Source organism: Stereum hirsutum (genome assembly GCF_000264905.1).
Source record: "Stereum hirsutum FP-91666 SS1 unplaced genomic scaffold STEHIscaffold_1, whole genome shotgun sequence".
NCBI classification, from domain to species: domain Eukaryota; kingdom Fungi; phylum Basidiomycota; class Agaricomycetes; order Russulales; family Stereaceae; genus Stereum; species Stereum hirsutum.
Window position 1 is genome coordinate 2,130,198 of NW_006763131.1, and position 27,224 is coordinate 2,157,421.

General features: G+C 50.9%; 11 protein-coding genes across 11 annotated transcripts; 6 read left to right on the top strand and 5 right to left on the bottom strand.

Annotated features, from left to right (window-relative positions):
- Positions 1-119: 119 nt before the first annotated feature.
- On the bottom strand, positions 120-4,084 carry STEHIDRAFT_89333 (P-loop containing nucleoside triphosphate hydrolase protein). The gene is made up of 15 exons (XM_007298222.1): positions 3,772-4,084; positions 3,518-3,716; positions 3,320-3,458; positions 3,056-3,265; positions 2,833-2,999; positions 2,652-2,776; positions 2,251-2,600; positions 1,935-2,197; positions 1,437-1,874; positions 1,169-1,382; positions 1,023-1,110; positions 849-967; positions 530-788; positions 305-453; positions 120-242 (listed from the first exon to the last, which is right to left on the bottom strand). Exons 1-15 carry the CDS (start codon positions 3,950-3,952, stop codon positions 201-203), a joined length of 2,943 nt encoding a protein of 980 aa, XP_007298284.1. The 5' UTR covers positions 3,953-4,084; the 3' UTR covers positions 120-200.
- A 140-nt stretch (positions 4,085-4,224) lies between these two features.
- Positions 4,225-4,822, top strand: STEHIDRAFT_127206 (Prefoldin; the record flags this gene model as incomplete). The annotated part of the gene is made up of 5 exons (XM_007298762.1): positions 4,225-4,257; positions 4,318-4,484; positions 4,539-4,629; positions 4,686-4,739; positions 4,799-4,822. 5 exons carry the CDS (start codon positions 4,225-4,227, stop codon positions 4,820-4,822), a joined length of 369 nt encoding a protein of 122 aa, XP_007298824.1.
- Positions 4,823-5,118: 296 nt separating this feature from the next.
- On the top strand, positions 5,119-7,459 carry STEHIDRAFT_46883 (uncharacterized protein; the record flags this gene model as incomplete). Its single annotated transcript, XM_007297961.1, has 12 exons — positions 5,119-5,312; positions 5,379-5,409; positions 5,468-5,527; positions 5,584-5,859; positions 5,922-5,948; positions 6,005-6,088; positions 6,143-6,233; positions 6,288-6,417; positions 6,477-6,678; positions 6,736-6,905; positions 6,963-7,102; positions 7,161-7,459. 12 exons carry the CDS (start codon positions 5,119-5,121, stop codon positions 7,457-7,459), a joined length of 1,704 nt encoding a protein of 567 aa, XP_007298023.1.
- Positions 7,460-7,932: 473 nt separating this feature from the next.
- Positions 7,933-9,519, top strand: STEHIDRAFT_164673 (uncharacterized protein; the record flags this gene model as incomplete). Its single annotated transcript, XM_007298763.1, has 8 exons — positions 7,933-7,999; positions 8,073-8,115; positions 8,219-8,396; positions 8,484-8,586; positions 8,659-8,827; positions 8,894-9,005; positions 9,072-9,146; positions 9,196-9,519. Exons 1-8 carry the CDS (start codon positions 7,951-7,953, stop codon positions 9,517-9,519), a joined length of 1,053 nt encoding a protein of 350 aa, XP_007298825.1. The 5' UTR covers positions 7,933-7,950.
- Positions 9,520-9,798: 279 nt separating this feature from the next.
- Positions 9,799-10,639, bottom strand: STEHIDRAFT_46186 (uncharacterized protein; the record flags this gene model as incomplete). Its single annotated transcript, XM_007297907.1, has 6 exons — positions 9,799-9,926; positions 9,995-10,094; positions 10,159-10,170; positions 10,227-10,319; positions 10,392-10,483; positions 10,543-10,639. The coding sequence occupies 6 exons, from the start codon at positions 10,637-10,639 to the stop codon at positions 9,799-9,801; spliced, it is 522 nt and encodes a 173-aa protein (XP_007297969.1).
- Positions 10,640-11,569: 930 nt separating this feature from the next.
- Positions 11,570-13,482, bottom strand: STEHIDRAFT_117406 (uncharacterized protein). Its single transcript, XM_007298764.1, has 11 exons — positions 13,336-13,482; positions 13,164-13,274; positions 12,894-13,099; positions 12,763-12,840; positions 12,607-12,700; positions 12,524-12,553; positions 12,410-12,470; positions 12,194-12,336; positions 12,040-12,134; positions 11,869-11,986; positions 11,570-11,812 (listed from the first exon to the last, which is right to left on the bottom strand). The coding sequence occupies exons 2-11, from the start codon at positions 13,258-13,260 to the stop codon at positions 11,709-11,711; spliced, it is 1,026 nt and encodes a 341-aa protein (XP_007298826.1). The 5' UTR covers positions 13,261-13,274; positions 13,336-13,482; the 3' UTR covers positions 11,570-11,708.
- Positions 13,483-15,899: 2,417 nt separating this feature from the next.
- On the top strand, positions 15,900-17,576 carry STEHIDRAFT_117407 (NAD-P-binding protein). Its single transcript, XM_007298765.1, has 6 exons — positions 15,900-16,304; positions 16,367-16,407; positions 16,464-16,611; positions 16,672-17,066; positions 17,122-17,250; positions 17,308-17,576. The coding sequence occupies exons 1-6, from the start codon at positions 16,059-16,061 to the stop codon at positions 17,504-17,506; spliced, it is 1,158 nt and encodes a 385-aa protein (XP_007298827.1). The 5' UTR covers positions 15,900-16,058; the 3' UTR covers positions 17,507-17,576.
- A 109-nt stretch (positions 17,577-17,685) lies between these two features.
- STEHIDRAFT_164676 (RabGAP/TBC) lies at positions 17,686-20,631 on the top strand. Its single transcript, XM_007298766.1, has 4 exons — positions 17,686-18,922; positions 18,980-19,465; positions 19,524-19,948; positions 20,004-20,631. The coding sequence occupies exons 1-4, from the start codon at positions 17,898-17,900 to the stop codon at positions 20,204-20,206; spliced, it is 2,139 nt and encodes a 712-aa protein (XP_007298828.1). The 5' UTR covers positions 17,686-17,897; the 3' UTR covers positions 20,207-20,631.
- A 921-nt stretch (positions 20,632-21,552) lies between these two features.
- On the bottom strand, positions 21,553-22,739 carry STEHIDRAFT_143761 (uncharacterized protein). Its single transcript, XM_007298767.1, has one exon. The coding sequence runs from the start codon at positions 22,531-22,533 to the stop codon at positions 22,132-22,134; it is 402 nt and encodes a 133-aa protein (XP_007298829.1). The 5' UTR covers positions 22,534-22,739; the 3' UTR covers positions 21,553-22,131.
- Positions 22,740-22,965: 226 nt separating this feature from the next.
- STEHIDRAFT_89346 (uncharacterized protein) lies at positions 22,966-24,568 on the top strand (the record flags this gene model as incomplete). Its single annotated transcript, XM_007298223.1, has 3 exons — positions 22,966-23,597; positions 23,655-24,120; positions 24,185-24,568. 3 exons carry the CDS (start codon positions 22,966-22,968, stop codon positions 24,371-24,373), a joined length of 1,287 nt encoding a protein of 428 aa, XP_007298285.1. The 3' UTR covers positions 24,374-24,568.
- A 68-nt stretch (positions 24,569-24,636) lies between these two features.
- On the bottom strand, positions 24,637-27,116 carry STEHIDRAFT_117410 (uncharacterized protein). The gene is made up of 11 exons (XM_007298768.1): positions 27,082-27,116; positions 26,926-27,020; positions 26,783-26,792; positions 26,455-26,716; positions 26,354-26,400; positions 26,244-26,302; positions 25,733-26,190; positions 25,289-25,651; positions 25,048-25,234; positions 24,785-24,983; positions 24,637-24,717 (listed from the first exon to the last, which is right to left on the bottom strand). Coding segments are annotated over exons 1-11 (1,737 nt in total). The 5' UTR covers positions 27,084-27,116; the 3' UTR covers positions 24,637-24,662.
- Positions 27,117-27,224: the final 108 nt, after the last annotated feature.

Sequence of the window (27,224 nt, forward strand, 5' to 3'; positions counted from 1 at the left end):
TAAATGGGCCCGCCGCAATTGCCACGTATCACCTTTCCCACGACCATAGACACGTTGAACATTCCAGAGTCTTTCCTCGCAGCCCTCCGCCAACTTTTCGCAGTCCGTCGGTTTCCCCGGAGAAAAAGCAGCCATGCTGAGGCACGGGCTCAATATTTGACTACTCGCTACAGTAAATACAGAAGAAACTAAAACACATCCTAACCCAGCAGATCCGAATGTCCTGACGCCGAGAGAGCCAACTGTCGCGTCGTGCGTTAGTGCCCCTATTCATGCTGTTTGCAGGAGACAGAGTAGGACTTACCACAAACTCGTCGTCCAGATATTTTGACACCGCGATCTGGTCTCCGAGACCCTTTCTTCGGCGGGTTTTCAGCACCAGGTCACGCGCCAAGGCCTGACCGGACGCAGGTTCCAGAGGACGAAGCTTGATGCTCGTGTCGGTTGGGTCACCTATTTGCCACGTCAGCAATTTCGATGAGAACCCGAGGGACGCCGGACTCGACGACCCGCGCGGTATATTACTCACCGGGCACAATTGACCAATGGTCGAAGACCTGGAGGCAGAACGCTTGCCCTTGCGTTGCTGTCCGCAAGTCGGTCTCGAATCCGTTGGCGTCGATTACAGGAATAAGCGCCTTGACGGTGTACAGTGGTGAGCCGGCTTTGGGAATATCCTGTGTGACGTGCCCACGTCGCCGTGCGAGTACGGTGTAAACAGCAGATATACAATCCGCAGGGGCCTGAACCTCGACGTAGTAGATTGGTTCCATCAACCTTGGTGTCGCCTAATAACGAGAGATCGACCGTCAATCAAACGAAAAATTATTGTACAATGTTTGTCTCACCATCAGGAAGGAAGAGTAGCAGACTCGTCTTGCGGTCGGGACTATCTGACCACCTCCACGGAATATGGGCTCCTGTGCTAAGCTAGCGTCCAATATCCGGAATTTCACGTTTCGCATAGCTGTTCCGCGCCGCTATTTTGAGATAAGTCAAACCAGCGATTTAAAGGCACTCACGTTCATCACACAAGGGACCTTCTCGTGCACCCCACTGGAAGCCTTGTTTGATGTGCTCCTTCACGGACCCGAGCAACTTCTTGTCGATCTGTGAAGTCAAGCGTTAAACGCCGCCGTCGAATAAAATCAATAAAAGGAAGACGAACCTGTGAGGGCAGCGTGTCATCAAGAAGGGCATTCGGCCCACCCTCGTCCGGTCCAAATGCCCATATTGACCTCGAAGCAAGGAGATCCCACTGATACTTCTCCTCGAAGAACTTGCCCCTCTCCTTAGCTGACATGCGCATGTTGACCCTGCCAGTCTCGATGTCTTCAGCAATACCGCGCTCAAGTGGTTCGGCAATCATTGTCAGACGGTTCCTATAGGCAGCACGATCAGTCTGTGCAATCGGTGCAAAAGAAAATTGCACTGACTTCTTGTTCGGCGTGTCGGCATAGCACTTCAACGCGCTCGTCTCGAGTACCGTCTCACTGAACTTCGTTACTGGATCCGATATCTTGATTTCGATCTCAGAGAACAATCTCCTCAGATCGTGCATAACACAGTCGAGGAAAAGTTCCCCAGTGCCAATCACGACATGCTCGCCACTCTCCTCTACTTTCGTCGACACCAGCGGGTAAGATTTGTTGATGCTCCGCAGACCAGACAACATCTTCGGCAGTTCTGAGGGCTGGATCGGTTCAATCGCAACCTTGAGAACGGATTGAGTCATATGCTTGATAGGGCGGAAAATATAGAGGTCCTCCTCGATATCAGCTGAGGCGAGAGTGGCGGTCTTCATGATAGAGGCGTCGATGCCACCCAATAGAACCAAGTTTCCTGCTGGAGCTTCGTCGACGGGGATGAAGTATCTGTAGCAGTTAAGCAATCAATATATAGCACATCCATACTAGGGGACGAGGAAAGCTGACCGTGACTCGCCGAGCCAGATATCCTCGACTTCGACCTTCATCATATCTTCCTCATCCTCAGGCGAATATCCTTCTCCGAGAACCTTGATCTCCATGCCCTTCTTGAGTGTACCGCTGAAAACGCGTCCATATGCCCTGAACGACTGGGCGTCGGTCGTGTGGTACAGCTTCGTGACATGAACCATAACTGGGCCGTTGGGGTCGCAATTTTTCATGGAAGTTACGAGATCTGAGCTTTGTGGCCCAGTATACGTTCTTTCGACCTGCGCCCAAAGAAATTAGTCACAAGTCCGCCACAGGGAATTTTTGTCATCACCTTCGTTTCGCCACCCTGGATGGGATTGGGGATGTGTTCCACAATCATGTCTACCAAACCGGTCGAAGGCCCAAAGAATTGATCCAGTACCGCCTTCAGTAGCGGCCGAACGTCCATCTTGTACATGATGGGCTTGATATGGATGTTCAGTCCGTGTAGGGTCTCCTTTAATGAATCGGTTTCTTCGCTCAAAACCTGACTGTACAGCTTGTACAGAGGATCTAGGACGAATTCCACGAAGGTGCGCCTGGATTCGGGGTCGGAAGCCTTCCGCGTAAACTTGCGCGTTTCCGTGTTGAAGTATATGTCGCCCCAGATACGGTCAGCGAAAGATTTCACGTCAAGTGGTCCTAGCTTTTACTTCAGAATAAGCATCATAAAAGAACAAAGCTACGACTTACCGTAAGTCTCGGCGTACATCTGGGCAAAAGAATAGAGAGTAAAGCACCAGCCCATGTCAGTGCTGGCAAACGCGACATTGCCGTTCTCTGGGCTCAGACGGAGTTCTGGATCTGGGTCAATGCCACTGCGGAAAGGTAGCAAAAGTCAGTATAAACCCCGGGAAAGAAGGAATAGCCATACCTGATGAAGGTGTTCACTTCCTCGATAGTATGCTTAATCTTATAGTACGCGTCGGCAGGTTTGATGCGAAGCTCAAGAATCAGTCGATCTATTTTGTTCACCACTAGTGTGATTTTGATGTTCTCCTGCAATGCATGTCGGATAATTGCCTCTGTATTTACCATCATCTGAAAAAAGTATTCTTGTCAGTCATAGTAATAGAGACCAACAAAAACAGCCTGACCCCTTCAACGACATCTACTACGAGGATGATACCGTCTGCGAGACGCATTGCCGAGGCCACTTCGTCGACGAAGTTTACGTGTCCGGGAGTGTCGATAAGATGAACGAGGTGGGACTTGCCACCGGTAGTTTGAAGCACAAGGGACATGGGGGATGACTTTATGGATATTTCGCGCTCTCGCGACAGAATGTGGGTGTCCGTATAACGGGTCTGTAATTCATCACATGAGTGTTACGATAGTTCTACGAACTCATCAATACGCACCGGCTTGTCTGAGTCCCATACAAGTTTATGCGTCTCGAAGACTAGCATGTCCAGGAGAGCTGTCTTGCCGTGGTGTAAGTGTCCAACAACCGCCACATTCCGGGTCATCTCAGGGTAGGCCATCAAATTCAGAAGGAACCTGCGCCACAGTAAGTTTCTTGTACGGTCATTCTCCCTGAAACAAAAGGTACTACATACCCTTTATCAAAGCGAGTTTCTGGCATGTCCTTCTCCTCTACGGTCCATTTTCGACTCTTTATCGGCGCGATGATAGGTTCAGTTAATGGCTGAGCATCTTCTTCCTGAACCATTGTTTCAACATCTGCGCCATACGTGTCTTGTGCCGACGGATAGTATTGCTTGTCCTCATGTAGCACGACCGCGTTGTGAATTGGCTCTGAAGATAACCCCATATGAGAAGAAGAAATGAACCAAAAGCAGCCCATGCGCACCGTCAACTTCCATCAATGCTCCAGACGGCTCTTCGTCCATAGGGTCGTCAAATCCAGCAAGAGGCTGTGGTGCCGAAGCCGATTGGAAAGGTGTTTGTTGAACCTCCTCTTCCTCGTCATCAGAGTCCAAGTCTGCACCGATATAGTTCCCAAACTCATCGTAATCCTCGAATGAAGCCATTTGGAAAGAGCAGCGAACAAAGTGTGAAAAGAGTAAACAGAAAATTTGGCGTCCAGAGGAAGAGTCAGCAAGCTCAACAATGAACAAAGCAGAGCAGAACACGAAGAAGTTCGGCCGTAGAAAGAGGTAGACCGTGAGGGAGAGGACGAAGAGCGACTTCGCGAGCGAGACGCGTCCAAGTGTGCGATTTCAAATTCTCACGTTCTCCGCCACACCCAACAGCACCCAACCTCACTCAACTCACCTTCGCCAACGACTGCGGGGTATACAACATGGCTTCTCTCTCCGACGATACTCTACGCAAGGTAGCTACTTTGCTACACAGTATTGAATAATTTTGCTTGACCAACTTGTTTCTATCTCAGATCCTTCAGCAGATCCAGCAGACCGCTGTTAATTCTCAACGCGCTCTCAATATCACACGACAGCAGACCCTGAATAAGGAACGTGAACGAAGGGTCCTACAGCTCACGATTGAGGAGATCACTTCAATAGAGGGCGACGTTAACTTGTATAGAGGGGTCGGAAAGATGTGCGCCCGTCCCTTCCATTGTGGACGTTTCTTCGTTAACAATCTGACATGCAGGTTCATGATGGTCCCTCGAGCAACGATGGAGAAGGATCTTAAGGATCAGGAGAAAGGGTTCACAGACGACATCACCAGCTTGAACAAGAAGGTGTGTTCTCTTTGGTGAATATGAAGGACACGCCTCTGACAAGTGCCGGGCCACAGACCAAATATCTGGAGAAACAATTCAATGAAGCACAATCCCAGTTACGAGACATTGTGAGCCTCGCCTTTCATCTGCTAGCCAAATTATTCAGCCTGATACCCTTCTCCGCCAGTTCCATAACGCCCCTAAGCAATAGTGAAATTCGGCTGTTATACCCGCTCGTGCTCTATCCATGTAACTCTTACTTGTAGCAATTAGCCCTCGCATCTATCTTCCCGACGAGTCTTTTGGCCCATAATCGGAAGCAGGTCACATCGGAATGTGCAAACGCATTATCCCATCATGGGTTCGTGACCGAGTCCAATGTCTCAATTGCTCTGTCCAAGCGCTTCCACAGGCCGACACATGACTTGCGGCTGTTTCGTCTATAAAGGGGTCGTGAAATGACGACGATGCTCCCCAACTTTTCTCTCTCCCACCTCTCAAAGCGATATGGACTCTTCTCGATCCTCATCTGTAGCAAACCCAAAAGCGGCGGCGGAAGAGTTGAAGCTCGAAGGGAACAAACTTCAGCTCAGCGGGCAATATGAGGCTGCGAATGAGGCTTATTCTCGAGCTATAGAACTTGATCCGGAAAACGCTCTTCTGTACGCCAACAGATCCCAGAGTAATCTCAAGTTGAAGAAGTGAGCTGCATTCCCCCATCTGGACCTTGTGCGTGTGGGCCTCGCTAACTTAAACCTTCTCCGTAGATATATTGACGCATCATCGGATGCTAGAAAGGTCAGCCCCTATTTACTCGCCGCATCCTGTATCTTATATGACCCTCATCAATCTTCAGGCCTTGGAGATTAACCCCCATTTTTGCAAAGCTTGGGCTCGTCTGGGTACCGCCCAGAATGTATGTGACCCAATTCCACTGCCTGACACAAGCATTGACTCTCAACAACCCCATAGGCAATGATGCAGTACCAAGCGAGTATAGAGGCATGGCAAAACGCTCTTGGCTCCCTTCCTCCTGATGAAGCCATGTATCCATCAGAGAAGAGTTTGAAGCAGCAATGCGAGGCGGGACTAAAATTCGCTCTAGAAGAACAGGCGGCCAAACAACATGCCAGAAATTGGCAGAGTTTCCCTGACGAAGCCATCGATGGGAAGAAACTGCCTTGGGACAAAGCATTGGCCATAAAGGATCGTCTTTTGGCGGATAAAGACAACGGGATGTCGAGCAGTGTTAGTCTTTCACTGGCGCCTGCACGCTCAGTCTCATATATACTGACATTTTACTTGTGCAGGCATGGGTCATCATGGGTGCATACAGGGTGCATAAGCCCTACTATCTAGGCGTTCATAGGACCCCGCTTACGTTTCTGCGCAGGAATGGTCGGAAGCTATCAGAGTCATCAATTCAACAAAGCGAATCGAGACGTCGAATGAACCTACGTGGGAAGGAGAAACTACAGTAAGTTACACCATTTAGCTCTATGAGGACCGCATAACTGATACAGCATGGCAGGCATTGACGCACTTATCCAATGCGCTACTCCGCGAACCTCGCATTTTCCACCTGTCCGACAGGGAATTCCTCAAAAAATACGACGAGCAGGGTGCGTATAGCTTCTTTCACTCGTAAAACCCCTCCGTCTAACCTCGCGTCTCAGTCATTTTTGAGACCACGAAGTTCGATGCATGGGCAGAAGGTGGAGCCGATATTGTGCGACGGGAAGCTCCGAGACGTCTGGAAGAGCAAGGCTGGCAGAACTTGAGAGATGCACTCAACACAACCATTCGGTGCGTTTAATCTACCATCATTCAAGTCAGGGATATGGCCTTACTCTCTCTGGCAACAGTGCTTGGGTAATCGCCGGCTTTCTAGCGAGTGGCGGTTATAATACCTCGAGAGCAGCGCTGGAGTTCTACAGTCAAGCGTTAGACATCTTGCAATGGGGTCGGACGGTGTGGCCTGAGGTCCCGCGCGAGGAACGTGGTTCGGTCTTCGATGTCACCTTCATTCGTGGAGTCCGACGTCTTTTCTTATCGGCCCTTGTCGAGGTTCGTTTACCCTTGACACTGCGTGATTCAGAATATTTACGTCTTTTGTTTGAACAGGCTTGCGTGGACAACCCTGGTCCAAACTCGGAGTATGATGTCAACGACCTCTACGTGATGGCGAGGGACCACATGGGAGAGATCCAGGCGAATCCTATACAGAACGCCGATGGCCTTGACCCTGGATTTGTATCCTCATTCTGGGTGTATCCACTGGCGGAAGCTCATTCGTACGTCTTTCGGCTTGGGGATCTTCTGTGTCCTGGTTTAATTGCGGTCCACTTCAGTATTCTAGGCTTCGTGCACTTTAGAAAAGCCATGGAGAACGTCAACAAGCCCGAGGTGGCCGCTCCCGACTTCAGGAAAGCGTCAGAGTGGTATATAGACGCTGCTGGACGTTATCCAGTTGACGACGAGAAACATATTCGTGTGTATTTGCGCATGCCTCTATATTCAAAAGATATAATGATTGACCTGGTGTATAGACTTTCTCGTCACCGCGATCCAGTCATTGTGGCACTGTGGCACGAAGCTGGAGGAATTCATGCCTTTGGCGAAGCGTGTCAGGTTGGCTGTGCCGCAGGCGAAGGAGGTCTGGGAGTTTTCGCAGCTATCCGACCAGCTTAATCCGGCTGTGAAGCGCGTACTTGATTTCGAAGAGAAATATCAGAAGGGGCTCGATGCGGGTCTGGTGACAATGCAGGATGTTATTCGCGTCACGAAGGCACCGGTGCGTCCTACTTCTAATATTTTTCCTGACGTATGTCGTAGATCTGACGGTTGACCTTCGTTATCAGGGGCAGACCGCGTCCTGAATCTCCACCATACTTCGCGAATTCGCTGTATTAGTGATTCGCATTCCCGCTATTTTAGGACTTTTTCTCAGCCCGGACTATTATCCTCCCTAATACTAGGACTTCCTCCGGAGACATGCGCCACTGTATTGTAACATTACCGAACATCGTGTCCGGGAAGACTTGTCTTTACATCGACTTCTCTTACGATGGCGATTTAGCCTCCACTCACGACGTTAGCCGCAGGAGTCAAGGCAAGATCCGGCCAGTATACAAAAAAAGACACAGTCCTCGGTGCTTTGTGATGTTATGATACTCCGGCGCCCATCATCTCACCTTCGTGATCATCAGAAAACCACTGATATCAGTATGAGCTTCGCGAAACGCGTCCTTCTTTTAGCTCCCTCCTATATATACTCTCCTAATACTGGCATACGAACGACTTGAGCCTCTCTGTCCACTCGTCTCATCCGTCCCCAGCATGCTAGACCTATACGTTGGTGCATTTCTCCTGGCGTCTTTCTTCTTTGGTGAGTAATTTTCAAATCGTTTGCGCATAATGTAGACCCTGGCGAAACTCTCTTGATATTATTATGTCCGCAGGCGCGTTTTCTATCCTGATTCTGTTTTCCACGTACACCATCTTGTAAGTCTGTGACATACTGCCCACTCTCTACCTTCAGGCTTTCCCTTTTAGGCCTAAGGAACCTGATTACAACCTGAGTTGGGATTATCGTGCGATCTCAAAGGGCTTCAGGCATCTCTAAGCGTGGAAACCTCGTCAAGGCTGCGATCACGATCACCATGTATGTCATGTGTGCGGGTCATCTTGGTACTAGTTTGGCCTTCTATGGTACGGAGTATGAGCAGGGCACCTGGGCTTTCTCCCTTCTTGAACAGTCTTTGACGGGTCTGCCCGTCGTCAATGTAAGGATTCCTCTTCCCGTCCTCATGATGTGTGCTCCTATTTCTGATATTCTGCTATATCTACATAATACCTGCCTATCCTGGCAGTATATATTTTCTGATGCGGTCGTAGTCTGGCGATGCTGGCTGCTGTGGGGAAGAAGATGGAGAATTCTGATAGTACCCTTTGTCCTATTCTTAGGCACCATCGGTCAGTGCATACCTCTGGCAGGTTGATGCATACGACATTGTCTCACACAATCTTTCTTACTTGCTACGACAGCCACAACAGCCGTGGCCCTAACATTCGACCTCGAAGCCCTTGCTTTTTATACTTCCTATCCTGACCAAGCTCGAAAATTATACCGCGTCAGTGTGAGCGATATGGTCCTTTGGGGTTTAACGCTTGCGACGAATATGTGGGCTACCTCGTTGGTTGCTTACAAGGCTTGGTGCGCTCAGACTCCTGGTATAGCGATCGTGCGATTGATCGAACCATCCCGACATGATGTTTTCAGGAGGTATCGACGGTCTGTCAGGGCTTTTCTGGGGACCGGGAACAGGAAGACGCAAGTGGAGCGATTGATGGCTCTTCTCGTCGAATCTGGTGCATTATACTGTTTCATCTGGGTCAGTAGCCGGTATTCAACTTGACTGGTCATGCGCGGCTTACTTCGAATTGTGGGCCGTTCATAGGTGATGTTCCTGATGTTCTCGAACTTAACGAGCACAGGTAACATTATTCTCACTGGCGTCATGCCTCAAATTGCGGTCAGACACCACCCAGCGTCCACTTGTTTGTTGTTATTAATTGAATCAGTCCTACTTCGCATATGCTCGGAACAGGGTATCTATCCAACCAATCCTCATCGTACTCGCCAATTTCGGGAAGACACACTTCGACACCGATTTTGCCCATGGAGATAGTACAGGATTGGATACTTTCGTAGCCGTTCGGCGTGGGACTGCTTTCACTTCTGAAGGAGGTGTTTCGCAGATTGCTCACGTTGATCTCGAGCATGGGAATCGGAATGGCTCCGGTGGAGGTGAGGTTTCCAGCGAGAGGAAGGATACAAGTAGCATCATTTATGGTGCGAGTGGTATGCAGGATGTCAGCGAAAAGGAACAAGTTTCTATAGCATAGTGATGGTATGTAGATATCAGCGCCGATCTGCTTTACTTGCTCCCCATCGTCCCGTGGTGATGACGTTTTACCACGATATTCTTGTATTTATAACACCGCTCGACGACTGAAGACTACTTTGGCATCGCAGGTGATTCAGTTCTAGGTGTTTAACTGTCCTGAGCACTATATATATCACAAACCTACAAGAATCATCAAGGCATAGAATTTTCACCCAAGCTGTCACAAGGGCTACATGCACCGCGGTCCGAGTGCCCGCTCTTTCCTCACGTCTTCCGTCTATTGGGTAAAATCGACACAGCTTTCGTACGTCTGGTCGCCGTCTCCAAGCCACCACCATTGCAAAGCGCAAGCACCAGCCTCCGAACACTGCGTACCAAGGTCTGGTATGGTCACGTTGAAGTTCGCTGGAGAGATAGGTGCCGAAATGGTCGTTCAGTCCTGAGGGCAAAGAGGGTGTGAAATAAATACTCACTCTCATTGGCCGGTGCTTGAGCAGCCGTGAGCGACTGATTCGCGTACACAGGCCAGTCAAAGAGGAAGTCTCCGATGATATTCTGGTTGGCGAGATCGACCTAGGAGCCCGTTATGTCGTTATCAGTGCAAGCCGAAATTCAGGCCAAGGAGAAAGGAGATTACCACTGAGACGTTCTGCAGATGCATTATCAATATAGACCGGGAAAGCCCAGAGGATGAATCAGACGCACCGCGAGGCCAGTGTGGCGAACGACTATATCAACCTGCATGTTAACGATTTCGCCTGGGGAGAACTGTTGGATGTTGTCCAGGTTGTCTTCGATCTGTCATAGTGAAGATAGAACCAAAGGTAAGAAACGCTCGCACAGACTCAAGGTCGAGTCGAGTGTTCTTACCGCAGCACCTCTGCAGAAGAATAACGGGCAGGCAGTAGCGTTGAAGTCAGCATCTTCTACCTTCACTGAGTTCTCGATTGGTCCAGTCAAATCTACCAAAACCTAGAGTCAGGAATTGATTTTGGCGGGATAGTTAGGATGGGGATCGTACCGGCGGTCAGCTCGTTGAGGACGGCGGAACCGCAAGCTGCCTCGGTGGCGCTCCCAAAGGACCTAGGGGAGGGTACAGTGACCTTTCCGTGGCCCATCGCGAGACCAACACAAAAAGCCAATGCGACCAAGGATATGTTGCGGAGGAAAGCCATTATGCTGAAAATCGTCAATGGGCAGATGAGCCTGTCTGATACCGACTCTGTGCATCTGATCCCTCGCTTTTAACTGATCTTCAACCAGCCAATTCCAGGGAAATCTGGGTCACTGGGAGCAACGGAGTGCCGCAGATGTGCACGGCCCTCGCGACGTGGTGAATGTGCGGCTGAGGAATCAGAATGCGATGGACGATAGGGGTATACAGAGACAGAGAGCCTGCTGTTCATCATTGTCGTATTGTCCAGTCGCGCAGTTGTCGGGGACATTTCGCTGGTGGACTCGGAGAGAACGTTTGCAAAAAGGTTCTACCACTGACGATTGTGTCACTTGAGTGCACCATATGGCTTCATGAAGATATAACAGGGTGGATGATGTTGTCTGAATATGACAGGGAGTTAAACACAGATGCTTGTTTGTTAGCTTTGCCATCTTTTTTTTGGTACTACATGACAGGGAAAAAAACGCACCACGAAAATCATGGTATACGGTGGTACTATCGTTGGTGAAAGACGGTGGAACCTGGACGGATACAAAAATACAAGTGGCTATCACCCAACGGAAACGGGCTGGGTGTAAGGACAACGTGAGCCAACACCTCCGAGGAGCGTCGGGCGTTATCCATGCAGCCTGGAGCTAAAATTGCGATCTCACTTCCGATTTCCTGCCGACTATAGACCTCCAAAGGTTTTCATAGGGAACGCGACGCATGAAAATGGCCCATTCGTCAACAAGAGAGCTTTAAATAGATACCGCGCCGTCATTCGCTGAGGCGGAAATATATCACTGGCCTATCGCGAATCGCAAAGGTGACACCAGCCGTCCATCTTGAGCTGGAGCGTTCGTGGACGATGTTTTGTGTCTTGTCAAGTGATCTACGCACTACATCAAAGTCAATGTAGTCACGCAGCAGATGGTATTGTGACAGCAAATGTAGATAGCAATGAGGTTGAGGCGACAGAAAGAACTGAGGTCGAAAGCACTGAGATATGGTATAAAAAAAGATGAGCATCATGGAATGGGATCTGCGTGCTCTTTCGTCTCTGACAAAGGCGAACGATAACCTTCTTCTTCGTTAGCACCAGAGAGTGATGACCGATGGGCGAGCTCGACATCTGCCAAAGGATGATGAGTCGTGAATTGTGAGAGGTCGCCGAACCCGCAAGCGTACCGTTCCTTGGTGCTCTCGAGTGGTTAAATTGCATTGTGCTGTAGGTAGATTGAAGTGTATCTTGTTTCCATGCTCGGCCTTCAGCTAGCCTGTAGATGATAAGGTATGTGGTGATTTGCTGAACGAAGGATTAGAATTTGATTTCTGCAGTGCCAAGAATTCCGTGCTCACTTGCACCGACGAGGCTACACCAAGCCAAATCTGAGCCGACACCTCTTGTGCGGCATAGGTTATCAGAAAAAGAAGCGCAAATGCTGAGTAGACCACTGGCCAAAATCGCATGTAAGCTAGGTCAAAGAACTAGAAAAGCGGAGCTCATTCTCACCTGCAGACTCTATAACCATCGTAGCCAGTGAAACGTAGTGTTTCGCATGTGCTGCACCCATGGACGACATTATCTGACGACGGTATAGGGCCAGGCGCAGGATGATAAGGATTGTGAGCAGGATGTTGACGCCAAGGCTTATGCTACAGGTAAGATAAATACACCCCGTTCAATGCGTGCTATGAACGTCCGGTAGGATAGCAGAAGAGAACACACGAGTAATACGCAGAGCCGAAGGCAAGCGGTAGTTTGCTGTAGAAGGTAAGCCCAGGTTGACCTGCGCCAATACTCATCAGCAACTTGGGCGCTAGGTAAACCGAGAATACGCACTGCTTTGCAGAGTCCAGAACGTGCCCATCACTATACAAGCGATATGAGAGGCTGGTGAGAGGATTCCTTAGACTGATTCTTACCAAAGGATCCTACTATGAGCAAGGCAGGAAAAGCAGTCGCCAAGATAGCGTGTGTCCTGTTTGAAGCCGACCATATGACCCAACACCTCCAGAACTATGAGATCGGTGACATCAATCACTCTGGGTTGGCTGCTTGCTAGGTAAATCAGTACTTACCACTAAGCAATCGCAAAGAAATGTCATGACAAAGATTGTTGCTTCGAACATAACGTTCACCGCAAGTGCTTGGGTCGCCTGTGGGTAGGTGAGGCTGTTGGTTTCCAGGTAAGAGTGGACAAGGAGCCTACCTCGAAGTATGTCCACGGTCCTCCAGGATAGTTGCGATTGTCAACATACATCAGTTGTACAGTAACTGCCTGCACGCCGACGTAGATGGACTGAATAACAAAGAGCAATGTTATGTATGCTAGCTGATAAGCGGCATAAGACTTTGAGGCTCTGATATGTTTCCAAAGATAAATGGCGCAGGCCACATATAGCACGACTTGTATACCTATGATTATTTTAGCCGGTAAGCAAAGTACCAGGAAAGTGTGGTGCTAAACAGAAAGGCCTACCGTAACCGACACCGACAAGAAGGTCACCTGCAAGGAAGTAACGCTCCAGCATGATCGTCCGAAAGTCTTCATTAGTTGGCCCATAGTACGGAGCCATGATGGAGAAGTGATCTGAAGCCAAAAAGTAGTTTTAGAACGGGATATATCGACACAGAGACGCAGTAGGACTGACGGGAGAGGCCACCTAGGATGTAAGTGTTAGACAAGTGCCACTAGCGCTCAGGGGGGCAATCCCGATGCCCTTCCCCGCTATAAGACACAATCTCCCCTAGCCACGAGGTCCGGAGGTTAGGACCTTGTATCAGAGACGAAGGAAGCCAGAAGAATGAGGTAGTACCGTGGAAGCTGTCCATGAGCATATGAACGTGAAGAATCATAATTCTGCATTCAACGGGAGCGGGCCGCGAAAAATAATTTGTCTCGGCCAAACAAGATTCGGAACCGTCCGTGCGGGTTGAACAACTCGTGTACTTTTGCCGCTCTTTGCTACAGGCTATTTTCACTCATGCGCCCTCAAACATACTCTAGTTTACGTCGCTATGGTATGCTCATCAGAATTGGAAGCATCGGGGGATATCTCACTCCAACGAAAACCTTTTCTTAGCCTCAGATTGGTCGATCTGGTGACTTGGTCACGCCCAGCTTTCCCGCCTTCTCCTCGTCCATCGCAACGTTCGCCTTGCGCGCTTTTTTGCCCGTGCCTCAGGTCCAGAGTGAGATCAACACAATTGCTAGATATTTACACTTTGCGGAAGTAAGTTTGACTGCGATGATGATGGGTTGCCGATGGACGCCATAAAGCCTAACTCTTCTGACGTTTGGCATCGATGGCAAGATGCAGGCAAGCCCAAGTGCTATCATCTCGCGCTTGCAGTGTGTAACCTCTGCCGAGCATTCCTCTTCTTTGATGGTCTCAAAACAGATACGAACTGGGAGGGAGCGCTGTGAATCTCTGTCTCCCCCACGAGTGCAGCCGCGGCCGCATCTCATGGGTCTTGGAACGTTCAAACTTATCGATTTCTTTCTTGGCCCAACTCGTCGTAAGTGTTGACGTTATCATCTGGTGCAACCCCATTCTCACTAGGCCCTGAAGACTAGAAGGTTCTTTGACAATAGCCTCGTTCAGAGCTGGCTTCGAAAGAGTGTTTAAACACTCTTTCGACAGTCTTTGAACGGTCCTCGGTCTTGGCAGTCGAAACACTCCCTTGTGAGCCAATCAGGAGTGATGCCGAATGAATACTCTTACTCGGCCATCAGAGTGTTTCGACGCCAAGAGTCGAGAACGCGTTCAAGACCTATCGAAAGAGTGTTTAAACACTCTTTCGACCTGAACTCTGAACGAGGCTAATGTATTCAGATATGTCAGATCCGGGCAAACGGTCTGAGGCACCTTGTGCTGATCTTGAGTAGCAATTGTCCGCTTCAAGTCCGCGCACATCAGGAAGTATTGACCGGAACCTGATTGAATCTCACAAAGTTGCGCACCTTTGTACACTCCGCCAAGATCAATATCCCCATAGACGGAAGGTCCAGAATATTTTTAGAAATTACTCAAGGTGAGCGCACGAGGCTCTCAGCAGTACATAACGACTCGGGCGAAGCGCTCAGTCCGTGACGGAGCTCTTGCGAGCACCAGGTCCTCAAGAATTACCCTCGACTACTAAGAAGTAGGTCCGCTGTTCCTATCGTTCTTTGGACCTTTTAGCTTATCTGCGCCAAAAATCAGCTAGAATAAGTTGCGTCACTATCGAAACATCGCCAACCAAGGTTCATCCTACATTATCTTCCCTTGTTTTTCCCTGAAGATATCCGGCCGGCGGCCTATAGCCGCAAGTTCGCCTCCATCTCCACCTCCATTCTCCTCTATCCCTTCACTTCGTCAAAGCGCTTCTCAGATCGCAGCAGAATCACGAGTTGCTCCATCTCCGACCAACGACATGATTGTTCCCAGCTCATCCTCAGCTCCACCTCCTTCCCCTACGGCCGTCATCTACAGGTTCGTTGGCGAAGAAACTGTCGGCCCTATGATCAGATCTGGCCCGCGGACGGTTCACGTTTCACATTTATGGTCTTCCAGGGAACTCGTCCTCTACACACCATTCCAATGTCAACTCTCGTGGCCCTCTTCATCCCCTCTCATCAAGCATGATAGGTAAAGTTCTTCCGACCGGAGATGTAGAACACATTGTTCATACTTTTGGCAGTCGTGCCATCGACGGCGAGCATAGTATAGCGCGGAAGAGACGCTGGCCAGGATCAGGGCCCCACATAATGGGCAGTGTTGAACGCGATATCTACCCCCCTCCTCGACAGTAGTGTGGTATGTTGCCTCTAGCACAACCGTAGCGGGATTTCATTGGGTGTAGAAGTCAACTACATAACTTACCATAGAACATCTTACGCCACAGTGGCACTGCTAACGTACACATAAATTGATGTCGTCATCGCCCTTTACAAAGACAATCGAGTTCTTTTTTTTTATTTTTTTTATTTTTAAATCAACTGTATTTGTATAGCGCCGGCGCAGGCCAGGGGCGCTGTCTGTATGTATCTAGTCAACGAACTACCTATACTTAGGGTTGGTAAATGCTGTGGAACTCAATAGGAAGAGCGGGTATAGTATGTGCAGAAAAGGCAAAAGTTCGGAATCCTATGAAGATATGCAGTTGCGTAGACAATCGAGTTCAAGGCGCGGTATCGTGATACTTGGACCACCACGATCTGGCTTGTCTACAGCCCAAATTACCCTCCTGAAGCCCATTTACTTATAGCGAGCTATATTGTGACCTCTGATTCTCAGGCAGTCATCCTGCTTAGTGAGCTGACTATCCCCGCTACAAACATCGTGATCACGACTTGTGAGCCTGAGTGAGGAAATCCAGAAGACCAATGACGATGGTCTTCACAGCGGTCTTCCGTCCGACGCCACTCATCGCGCAAGCTCGCATCTCCCAACTGCTCCGTCACTTTTCCTCGACATCCTTGAGGCCTTCATCGACATCGTCGCACACGAATACTTTCAGAATGACATACCCTTCGACTATCAAGGCGGTCGGGATCAACAAGACGGGCGATGTGGATGTGATTGAGGATCTGACATTGCCGTTCCCTGAACAGAAGCCCGGCGAACTGCTGGTCAAGGTGTGTTCAGCCCCTATCACTATCATCGAACTCGACTGTACGATTGTTCGTTTGTCGTGAAGGTGCAATATGCCGGAGTCAACTTCATCGACACTTATATGAGGTTCGTACCCTAACTTCATCGCCTTGTTGACCTTGGTCTTATGCGGATCTTATCAGACGGGGCATATACCCACCCGCTTTCTTCCCACTTCCCATCGCCAAAGAAGTGAGCGGAGTGATTGCGGAACTGCCCACGGACCCTGCAGTACTGAACAATGAGGACTACAAGAAGAAAGGGTTCAAGAAGGGTGGTAAGGTCGCAGTGGTATGTCTACTACTATGATCCTACCGGGTCACTATCTAACCTGTGACGCTCATCGACCAGGACGCGAATGGTGGCTTGAAAGAATACGTCTCTGTCCCATGGGACTTTACATACCCTCTCCCCTCCGACATCTCTACTCGGGTGGCCGCCGCAGGGTTCTTGCAAGGCCTGACGACTCTCGGCCTGATGACAGATTCCTACAACGTACAGAAGGGAGACGTGGTCTTGATACACACCGTCGCAGGAGGTGTAGGCCTCCTGATGGCTCAGGTCGCGAAGGCTCGTGGCGCTACAGTGATCGGGACGACTTCTACGCCCGAGAAGGCAGAGCTTGCGAAAGCTCATGGGGCTGACCATGTCATCCTATACAAGACTGAGGATACGGTCAAGCGCGTATTGGAGCTTACGAATGGGTTGGGACCCCATGTCATCTACGACGGAGTTGGGAAAGATACGTGAGTGGTTTCATGCTAATGACAAGGCTGTTCGACTCTGATACACCTCATACAGCTTTGCGGGCGATTTGGAGATGATCAGACGGAAGGGCACCCTCGTGTCGTTCGGGAATGCATCTGGGGTGGTGGACCCTGTCCCGCTTTTCAAACTGACAGCGAAGAACATTAAATTATTGCGCCCGACGTATGTGCTGTGTTCTCTTCACGCTGTGTTGCTGCCAGCTCATCCATCCCTTTGCAGCGTTACGCACTACTTGACAACACTCGAGGAACGTGAATTCTATGGTTCACAGTTGTTCGACTTGATTTCCAAGGGTGACTTGAAGATCAACATCTTCGCCGACTATCCATTCACCGCGGAGGGAGTCCGACAGGCGCACACGGACTTGACTGGAGGAAAGACGACAGGAAAGGTGCTGATCAAGGTGGCGGACGAGTGACCACATGCGTTTATGTGATGCGAAGCGTGTATCCAGTAGCATAGCATAAAGAGTGATCTGTACGAGTTGATGGTTCATTGAAGTGCTTGAAGTCAGCGCTGATGGACGCGTCCGAAAGAACACGATAATTGGTGCGGCCAAGTCCGATCGACGGAAGAGACGCGGGGTGGCGGTTTTGGAAGTGTACGTGCACGCTGTCCGCCTCGCTCTGCAACCCTTTCGTCGTCGACAAGGAAACTCGCCTGGCGAACGAAAGCCAAAAGCAGGCGAGCAGGCTCGACTTTGTTTTATTCTTTTCTCTTTCCCTCGAAGACTACCTTATCCTACAGCCACAGGCCGCTCACTCTCCTTCGCCAGAATAATCTCCGGTTCGCTTCCCCGTCCCTGTCTTATGGACGCCCCCAATCTCGTCGTCGTACCTCCAACTCCGCAATACTCTCCTCATTCTTATACCCCCGCTGGATATCAGCCCCGTACTGCCCCTCCAACGCCAGAGCTCGTCCAGACGTCTTCAATTGACCAAGAACGCAGTTCCTCCGAGACGACCATTGATATAGTTACTATTTATTCAATGTACGGAGAGGATGCCGCCTCTCCTCCCACAGATACCCCACTCAAACAGTCCGGCAATGGCTCATCTCCCTTCCCAACGTTTGCCGACGATGGCCTGCAGATTCAGAACACGCATAGCGGCACATCGTATTACAGTGCTTCGTCTGACAGCAGGCCACCGAGCAAGCGGTCCACTCCCATAGGACGTATATCGACCACCGTGTCACAGTCACCCGGAAGAGACTCGACCTCGAGCGATGCCAGCTCTATCTACGGCGGTCTCTCGACAGACAGGTCTCACCCACGTCACCATAGGACAAGCTCCCAGCCCAAGGGGCCAAGGGAAAGGCATAGCCGTGCTTCCTCGAATTCGCTGGCACGTCCAAGCGCTTCCCATGACGGCGAACCTTCTCACCTCTCCCCGAAACCTACGCCTTCGCCTCCACGTACTTCCTCTCAGTACTCTCAGAATGGGAATGGTGCTTCTTTGTCAAGCGAGAAACGGCAATCCAGCCGCGCCACACCGCCACTCTCGCCATCCCTTTCTCCGAATCTACCTTCTCCGCCTCCTATCCCAGACTCCTTCTATCAGACACATACACTCGGTCGAACAAAGAGCAAGATATCAATAGCTCCGTCTGAGGGTGAAGATCCGGACTCCTGGCACGTCAGGAGTACCTACGCGCACCTCGAGGTGTTGGGTGTTAAGGGAGATGGATACGAGGAGGGGGTTGAGCGTACCCGCGCGAGGTTAGGACAGAGCAGAGCGAGCGAACTTATGGGTGAAAGTGCTCTGGGGAGCGATGCGGACAAAAAGCGCGAGCTCAGTCCGCAGGAGGTGGAAATGTTGGCCAGCTTAGACCGGTAAGCACGTTTTGACCGTATACCATCTATGTCTGACCGAGTCTGAGTCTCTCTTAGCTATGGATTCTTCACCACACCATCTCACGACCGTCTAGTTCTGTTACCGAGCGTCGCTTTCGCAAGACCTCTCGCGCGCATACCTAGCTCCCCGACGAATGGGGCCCCCAGTCCGGCTGCCCTCCCTTCCCCACGACCGCCAAACCCGCTTATACATGAAACTTCCCGTGTCGAGAAGTGGCAGCGCATGCTGGAACCTCAATCCCGCGACAAGGGAGAGAATATCGAGACGTGGGGTATCAAGGCCGCGAAAGAACCCAAATTACGCCCTCGAATATACAAGGGAATTCCTGATCGGTGGCGAGGTGCGACATGGCAGTTGCTCATGAGTAGGTTCTCTAAGACAGGGAGGGAAGCTCTCCGTTCATACGCGGATGAATATCACCAAGCTCTGGAGAGACCATCACAGTATGATATCCAAATCGACTTGGATGTCCCGCGGACAATAAGCGGGCACATACTGTTCCGCACGCGTTATGGTCATGGGTAATGCATTTTCTTCGGAGCGCTCTGTCGGAAAGCTGATATGTCTTTATTTTGGCAGACAACGGTCATTGTTTCACGTTCTGCACAGTTTCTCTCTGCGTTGTGACGAGTGCGGCTACTGTCAAGGGATGGGTCCTATCGCCGCCATGCTACTATGCTACTTCGAACCCGAACGCGCCTATGCATTTTTGGTCTTGCTCCACGACTCTTATAAAATGCACTCAATATTTAGCCCCGGTTTCCCTGGTCTCCTCGAGTCAATATACGTGCAAGAACGAGTTATGGAAGAGATGCTCCCCGACGTCTATGCGGCATTCAAGAAACATATGATCTCGACTACCTCTTACGCCACTAAATGGTATATCACGCTGTTCGCGAATTCCGTACCCTTCCAAACGTTGCTTCGGTTGTGGGACGTCTTCCTACTGGAGGGGCCCGATCTCTTCGTCGTAGTCGCTGTTGCTGTTGTATGGGCGTATCGAGGTAGGTTCTTCTTCACTACCTTACCATCCCGATATCAACTGACGAGTCTGTATAGATCACATCACGTCTTCTCAGGCTAGTTTTGAGACGATACTGTCTTTGCTTTCTTCTTTCTTTGTGCCCGAGGATGAGAACGTTCTGCTGTCCTGGATCGGGAAGGTACTCGAGGGACCAGAACTACGTGGGCGGATGCAGGGGTGGAGGCAGGATTGGAAGCAACTGGTGGCTACTGGCAAGGATGGCGAGGCTCTTATTTAAGTCGGTTTTCCTATCTCTATCTTATATACATGGGTACTCGGTCTCCACGCTCATTTCAAGCTCTCTTTTCGTCGCCTTCTCACTTCGCATTTCCGTCGCAGCACTCTTCCTGACCTTTCTCCCTCAATTTATCTCATTTATTTCTTTATTGATGATTCCTTTTTATCCATCATTTTCCTCTGATTTGCATCATCGATTCCCTCATGCGCATGCATTACATACATCCCCGTTCTCGCCTTCGTTTCCCTCCAAGACTCTAATCATCCGTCCGGACCTCTCTCGTTCTTCTTGCATCTCCGTCTCCGTCTCTCTCTCACTTACTCATCGCAGCGTCTGATTTCTTGCATCGGCACACAGCTTTGTACTATATTCAAGTCAGTAAAAGCAGATTGGGCCATACGCCAGCATCGTGCATTCCTTTCCTTCAAGCTCTCGTTCCTTCCCCGTTCTTTCCGGCGCCACTTATGTTTTGGCCTTCAAAGCTTCATTTCCGCGACTTCATTATGGTGCCTCAGTCCCATCTGGCCGGCGGCTCGCACATATTTGCCCCGCTCTATCGGCCATTGGCGTAAGTTGAACTATTTGAAGATCGGAGGGACCATGCGATAAGACACATGACGGACCCTGTTTGTCCCAAAACCATCGTTCTTCCCTCCACTGCTGCCTGCGCACCCTTGCGCCTTCATGCACTTCGGACGAGCGCACATGATGTTTGCTCGGCCTGAGTCCCCATTTCTGTATTCGCTGACGGCTCCTCCACGACGATACCCAAATCAGAGAACAAAGACGCCCCTATCTTCCTCAAGACTGCTAACGCTACCTCTTCCTAGCCCCTCTGGGGCCTACATGGCCCCACAGTATCTTGAACTACGTTGGCTCCAGGTATAGGCATCCTTGTTATCTGGAAGCTCATAACTAGACAATAAACGATGGTAGAGGCCAAGCAACCTCTAGGTTCTTCTACGAGATCTGCTACTCGAGCTCTTTGGTTTTCTTCTGAATCAGACAAGAATCCGAATCCTCACGCAGCCTCGCCTCACGCTCTTCATCTGTCCTCTTGACGCCGTATATCGTTGACGTCCCGAAAGCCTTCATAATAAAGCAGGAGACCCCGTGCCTCCGCCTTCCCATCACCGACGAGAACAATACGCGTTCTCTACACCTTGCTCGGAAAACAATAACGAGCACCCACCGCATCATCCCGCGCCTGGACCTTCCGAATTCCTTTCAGAAGCTCTGCTCACCTTCATACGTTCACGTCTAACGTACGACGGCCTGCGGGACGAATTGTTGTCCTTCATAACAAAACATAAGACCTCTTCTCCCATACACCACCCTACCTTCCCCCCATTCCCCCGCCAATCCCTTCACCCGCCAGCCACCTTTCCCGGGACATCCGTCCTTCACGACTATTCTCTGCTTGGTTTTTACTTGACTGTATAATTCCACGTCCGTGACGCTTCACGACCCTCCGCTACACGCACCCACCGCATTCGCATCGGTTTTACTACATCCGCAGGAACGGATTACATTCTCTCGCCTGCCGCCCACTGTCATTTCATTCGCATTTCACGGCTTGCACGCATCGTCTCTTCACGACCTGCAATAGGATCAGCATCACGAACACGGTCATATAGACTTTAGTTGGACGTTGCACTTTGTGGTTTCGCCACCCGCATCATCGACATCCTTCTCTCAGTCACCTTCACGAACACCCGTACAAACATCGCCTCCGTCACTCTTAACATCCCCATTTGCACTCCCTACGTCAACACCCATACATCCGCGTCGACCTCCAATTGTCGTTCAAACCCCCACGCCACCGCCACATCATATTCACCAAGCATCATGTCTTCCTACCAATACTCTGCCCCACCACGCACCCCTACCGCCAGCTCCTTCTTCCCTACGGGTCCCTCCGCGCCTCACGCGTTCTCGAGCATGCACCAGTCGCCGAGAGACCAGGTGTCGATGTTTTCGGTGCTGAGTCCGTCGTCGCAGCAGAGTTCTGGTGGACAGAAGAGTGGTGGGTTGTCAGGGATGAAATTCCTGGGGAAGAAGTGAAGTTGTATCGGAGAGGGTCCATATAGGCTTAAGGGAACGAGTAGAAAAGCCATCGACGTCCAGGACAAAACTCTGACCTGGGATTGAACGAGTGTAGTGGCCTTTAGAACGATGAAAGGGAGAGGAGCGAATGGACGGAGACCCCCAGCTAACAACTCGTATACGGTGTTGAGATGACCTACCACTCCACATTCGCCTTCGACGATCACATCATGTTGCATTATTTCTTCATACTTCAAGTTTCTTTCACTGTAGCAACACATCTCATTGCATCACTAGTCATGTTCAGCGTTCACGCATACCTGTACCAGCATTTCCATATTTTTCCATCATACATACTCTTCGAGATCTGCAGTGCACGGTTCTTTCTCATTCATGGTTGGCGGGGAATATTTCGGTAACGACAGTTTGTACTTACTGTACTTGAGCTTCTAATACTTCAGATCCTATTTGATGATGCATATCATCGCGCTACACAGTTTGATGGAAGGAGGTGAAGGAAGAAAGTTTGGTAGAAACATGAGGTAATTATACTTGGGCCACAGTGGCGTGCACTGTGGAGGTTGCCGGCCGCAAGTGACGTTGTTCTCGGTTTGGAGGCCAGAGCGAAGCGAGAGCAAGAGAACACCATCTGCACACCTTTCCTCTGTCCATCACCGTCACTAACAACGTCGACAATGGCGTACTCAGCACACATGACGTCCGACCCAGTAGCTCTCGACACCGCATATTCGCTCTCACTTCTCCAGGAATACACCCATACACTCGATACCATCCCCCTCGACCTCTCTCGCCATTATGCAGACCTTCGCGAGCTCGACGCCGTCCTCTCTGCCTCTATGGCTGCCATCACTGCCAAGATCAACAATCTCATCCATGCTATAGAGCACAATACACTCCAGAAGAACGAACGGCTCTACCTCCTCGCCGAAATCTCTGAAGAAGCGAGCCGACTCAAGCTCGGCGGCGAGGACAAGATACGCGTCGCCGGCCAGGCCGCGGACGTGTTGACCTCGCACTCACAACACCTCACGACGCTTCTGCACCATATGCCTCAACTCGATACGTCCATTCTTCCCAGACGGACGATATATCCCCATGTTGCGCCAAGGTCATATGCACCCGTCGCGACCAACGAGACGGGCAGGCGGAGGAGAGGCGCGCTGTTGACTGGTAATATGGACCAGGCTACACCCGCCCAGAAGAGGAAGAGGGCCGCCAAAGACGATGACTACGACGCTCCCAATGCCCGCTCTCCACGCAAGGCGGCAGCCACTGATGCAGGTCCCTCGGCAAGGCCTAAGAACGGAAATCGTGGAGGTAGAAGGTGCGCACGCCCCGTTTCTGCATACGGCTTCATCGCATAACCTGTTGCCACCTGTAGAAACGACCGCGCTGCATCCCCCGCAGAAACTGCTTTGTCTGTCACCTCCCCACATCCTCAAGCCGTCGCAGCTCGCGCAAATCCGCGCGGCGGCGGCGCCAACAAGCGCAATCGCGCAGGCCCAGCCGCCACCCCTGTCATCGACCCCATACCGGCACAAGTACACACGCCCACTCATTATGGCAATGGTGCCCAACAACTCAATGGACCAAGCTGGTCTGGCCCCATGCATCCTCAGCTCGAAGGTCCCGGGATGCCAGTGGCTCGAAACGTCGCTGCTCCTGTAACCAACCTCATCGGTCCGGGCGTCGACCCTGCTGCAGGTGCGACTGCTGCAAATACAGCGGCTGACGGGGACGGCGATATAGAAGGAGACGTAGCCGATGACAAGTTATACTGCTGGTGCAATACAACTAGCTTTGGTGTTATGGTGGCCTGCGATGATAGGACTTGTCCTAAGGAATGGGTGCGTCTTTTTTCTATTTTTAGATTTGTGTGTGGCGTAAGCGCTGATGATGTGGCGTCTACAGTTCCATATCACATGTTTGCCCGATCTCGAAACCGTTCCCACGGGCGCCTGGTTCTGCGACCACTGCAAAGAGAAACCAAAGAACAAGCGCATCCTCGCAAAGGCTGCCGCTGCAGATGCGAAGAAGGCTGCGGCTGCGGCTGCAAAGGCTGCTAATAAGGCTGCCGCTGAGGGTGCAGCTGGGAATTAGCGTCAGGGTAGATGGGCTCAGGTTTTTTTGTCTTCCTTATTTGGTCTATATCATTTCGTCTTTGTGCTTTCGTTTCTATCTCGTTTATTCTCCCTGTCTCAGCCAGCTTTCTTGGTTATATCTCTAGTATGCTGTACTGTACCGGTTGTATCACTCTACGGTCTCTTGTCGTCACACAACTCTCCTTCCATCTGGAAAAACGAAATTCATACCACTGCACGTCGGAATGAAAGAATGAAAGTCAAGAATATATACATAACACCGTCGTCCGTCAAGAACTTGCGAACTCTCATCGCCGCTTTGAGTCCCGCCTCTCGTCAGTAGGCGAACGGTCCCGTCGTTTCCTGAGCGAAGACAAGAGTCCAGTCAATGAGTTTCTCTCAACTTTGAGAGGCGGATTAGTGTGCATACCGGCTGCTGCTCCTTTCCTCGTAATCACCAATTGGCGTGCTGCCGCTTCGATCTTGACCACCTGCACCACCACCATAGTCCAACCCGTCAACCGCAGGCCCATTGTTGTCGCGGTCCTTGTACTTGTTCTGATTCCGCGGTCCGGTGGGTACATTGGGAGGCAATGGTGATGCGGGTCGAACGGGGGGCGCTGGCATTCCTGAGCCATGGGTAGATGGGTGATCAGAATACGTTCATGGTGAATGGGTGGATATGACTCTCACCTCGGCCTCGGCCGGTATAACTCCCTCGACCACGAATGCCCATTCCTGGGCCCATCCCGCGTCCTCGATTGTACACATTCGGGTTAGGTGTACCTTGGCCACCGCGATTGATGCCAACGGGAACAGGCGTAGGGCCCTGAGGACCGTCCATTCCGGGAAACATGCCTTGTTGCATTGCGTTTGGATCCTGGTCCAACAGTCCATTAACCAGCCCCTCGTGGGCCAAGAAGCTTTGGCTCACCTGCATGCCGAACTCCCCGCCCATACCCATTCCACCCATCATCCCACCGGGCCCGCCTTGAGGCCCGAATCCATCCCCAACACCCATCCCTTGTCCCATCCCCTGGTCGCCTCCACCATTTCCTCCTTGTCCCGGTCCATCCATGCCCATATCGCCACCCATACCCATTCCGCCCATGATAGGGTTCATCATCCCTTGCATGTTCATGTCCCCGGGACCCATCATGCCATTGACGTTCATGCCTGGACCCATCATCTGTCCACCCCCACCGTTGTTCATCATAGCAGTAGAGCCAGCCATGACCATCGTTCGCATCTCGGGTGGAAGCTGGCTGAGCTGGTCTTCGGGCAGTCCTGCGAAGTTCTATACATGAAGTAGTAGGTGAGCCCATGAGAAGCCCAAAGCAAATTAAGACACTGGGGTCAATGGACGAAAAAGACATACCAGAACATTCGCCTTGAGTACATTCGCCACCTCCCCGACGTCTCTCCTCCTGTAACAATATGCCTCCCAGCTGATCTCGTCGAAACCGTAATTGAACCAGTCGCTGATATCCGAACCAGGCCTCCTCCAAGCCTTGTCCGTCATATTCGCCACATCGAAATCCAATATTGATCTACCATCCAATACGCCCGTCGCACCAGGGTTCACAGAGGGGTGCGAAGCCGGAGCAGTTACGGATGGCAAAGTGGATGGGTCGGGACCTTCATCGACTGGTGTTTGTGACTGTGCGGGGTCAGTGGACCCGGCTTGGGGTTTTGAGGTGGAAGTGTTGAGGGCATTGGTCGTTTGGGAGGAGGTGGGAGTGGCGAGTTGAGCTTGGCTTGTGGATTTTGTGAGGTTGCCGCCGCGGTCGCGGGGTGTATATTCAGTTGTTAATGAGGGACCGGGTTGTTGTGGCGCTGATATAACTTGGTGTAAGTATGGAGACAAACAAAGAAGAAGATGGATGGACCTTTTGATGGAGCGGCTGTGGCGCTCAATGTACGGTTGCCTGCTGCAGGCCGGTTTGGTCTGCTGTTATGAGTACAATGGTTGTCTGATTATTCAACAATGCATGCTCACCTCAGGTCGAGAGACCGAGATTGGGGTTCCATGATAAACTCAATGTCCTACAATTTCCCTTAACAAAAAGAAATCACAAAAATGAAGGGCAGGTAACGCACGTCTTCGCTCTCCTCGCCCTCAGCCTCTTCTTCGTCTTCTTCCCCCTCAGCATCCTCATCTCCCTGCTCATCCTCTGCCTGTCCTTCTGGCTGAGTCGGTTGTGACTGTTGTGATGGAGGTTCAGAGGGTCTGGTGTCGGCAGGAGGAATGTCCGGAAAGATGTCCGTGTCGTCTAATTGGACGAGTTCATTCTGCTCGGCCACCTTGGCCTCCAACTGTGCGACGGGGCCATTGGAAATTGATGTCTTGTCCAACGGTATTCTAGAGCAGGTAACAGGATGCACCTTGTAAGGGTAGGTTCGAGACCGTATTTGACGTTGCACTCACGGTTGAGGGACTGCACAATCAAGCACAAGATAGGCATTTCAAGCAGGTATGAGCACAGTAACGCGTTATATTGCATTGACGACGAGAAGTAGGATACGACATCGCCAGGACAGGCTCTAAAGACTAAGAAAAGACATCCTCACCAGAAGTTGAGATCAGCGTCACGGGCGTCACGACACTTGAACGTGCAGGCTCTGGGGTGGCCGATTCACCGTAGAGAAATTCGTCGTCGTCATCCCTATACGCAAGTCGGCAAATATTTTAGTTCGTATTTCTTAGCAGTTTGAGAGGAAACACACATCTCTGTTCGCAAGACTCTTCAAGTTCTCCAAGGCCAAAGTGGTTCACGTCAAGCCAGTCGCGCCTTCCCTCTTCATCGGCCCCGACATCCCACGTGAGACACGTGGCGCTTCAGACTCCGACTCCGTTCCGTTGTCGTCCT

Coding starts and splice junctions, on each gene's coding strand:
- STEHIDRAFT_89333 (XM_007298222.1), bottom strand. CDS start 3,952: ATGGCTTCATTCGAGGATTACGATGAGTTTGGGAACTATATCGGTGCA. Junction 3,000..3,055: donor TAGTAGATGTCGTTGAAGGG/GTCAGGCTGTTT, acceptor TACTTTTTTCAG/ATGATGGTAAATACAGAGGC. Junction 1,875..1,934: donor ATCTGGCTCGGCGAGTCACG/GTCAGCTTTCCT, acceptor TAACTGCTACAG/ATACTTCATCCCCGTCGACG.
- STEHIDRAFT_117406 (XM_007298764.1), bottom strand. CDS start 13,260: ATGGCTCCGTACTATGGGCCAACTAATGAAGACTTTCGGACGATCATG. Junction 12,841..12,893: donor GACCGTGGACATACTTCGAG/GTAGGCTCCTTG, acceptor ACCTACCCACAG/GCGACCCAAGCACTTGCGGT. Junction 12,471..12,523: donor GTTCTGGACTCTGCAAAGCA/GTGCGTATTCTC, acceptor GTATTGGCGCAG/GTCAACCTGGGCTTACCTTC.
- STEHIDRAFT_117407 (XM_007298765.1), top strand. CDS start 16,059: ATGGTCTTCACAGCGGTCTTCCGTCCGACGCCACTCATCGCGCAAGCT. Junction 16,408..16,463: donor TTCATCGACACTTATATGAG/GTTCGTACCCTA, acceptor GGATCTTATCAG/ACGGGGCATATACCCACCCG. Junction 17,067..17,121: donor GACGGAGTTGGGAAAGATAC/GTGAGTGGTTTC, acceptor CACCTCATACAG/CTTTGCGGGCGATTTGGAGA.
- STEHIDRAFT_164676 (XM_007298766.1), top strand. CDS start 17,898: ATGGACGCCCCCAATCTCGTCGTCGTACCTCCAACTCCGCAATACTCT. Junction 18,923..18,979: donor ATGTTGGCCAGCTTAGACCG/GTAAGCACGTTT, acceptor AGTCTCTCTTAG/CTATGGATTCTTCACCACAC. Junction 19,466..19,523: donor CGCACGCGTTATGGTCATGG/GTAATGCATTTT, acceptor TTATTTTGGCAG/ACAACGGTCATTGTTTCACG.
- STEHIDRAFT_143761 (XM_007298767.1), bottom strand. CDS start 22,533: ATGTGTTGCTACAGTGAAAGAAACTTGAAGTATGAAGAAATAATGCAA.
- STEHIDRAFT_117410 (XM_007298768.1), bottom strand. Junction 26,191..26,243: donor CACAGCCGCTCCATCAAAAG/GTCCATCCATCT, acceptor AAGTTATATCAG/CGCCACAACAACCCGGTCCC. Junction 25,235..25,288: donor GCGGGGAGTTCGGCATGCAG/GTGAGCCAAAGC, acceptor CTGTTGGACCAG/GATCCAAACGCAATGCAACA.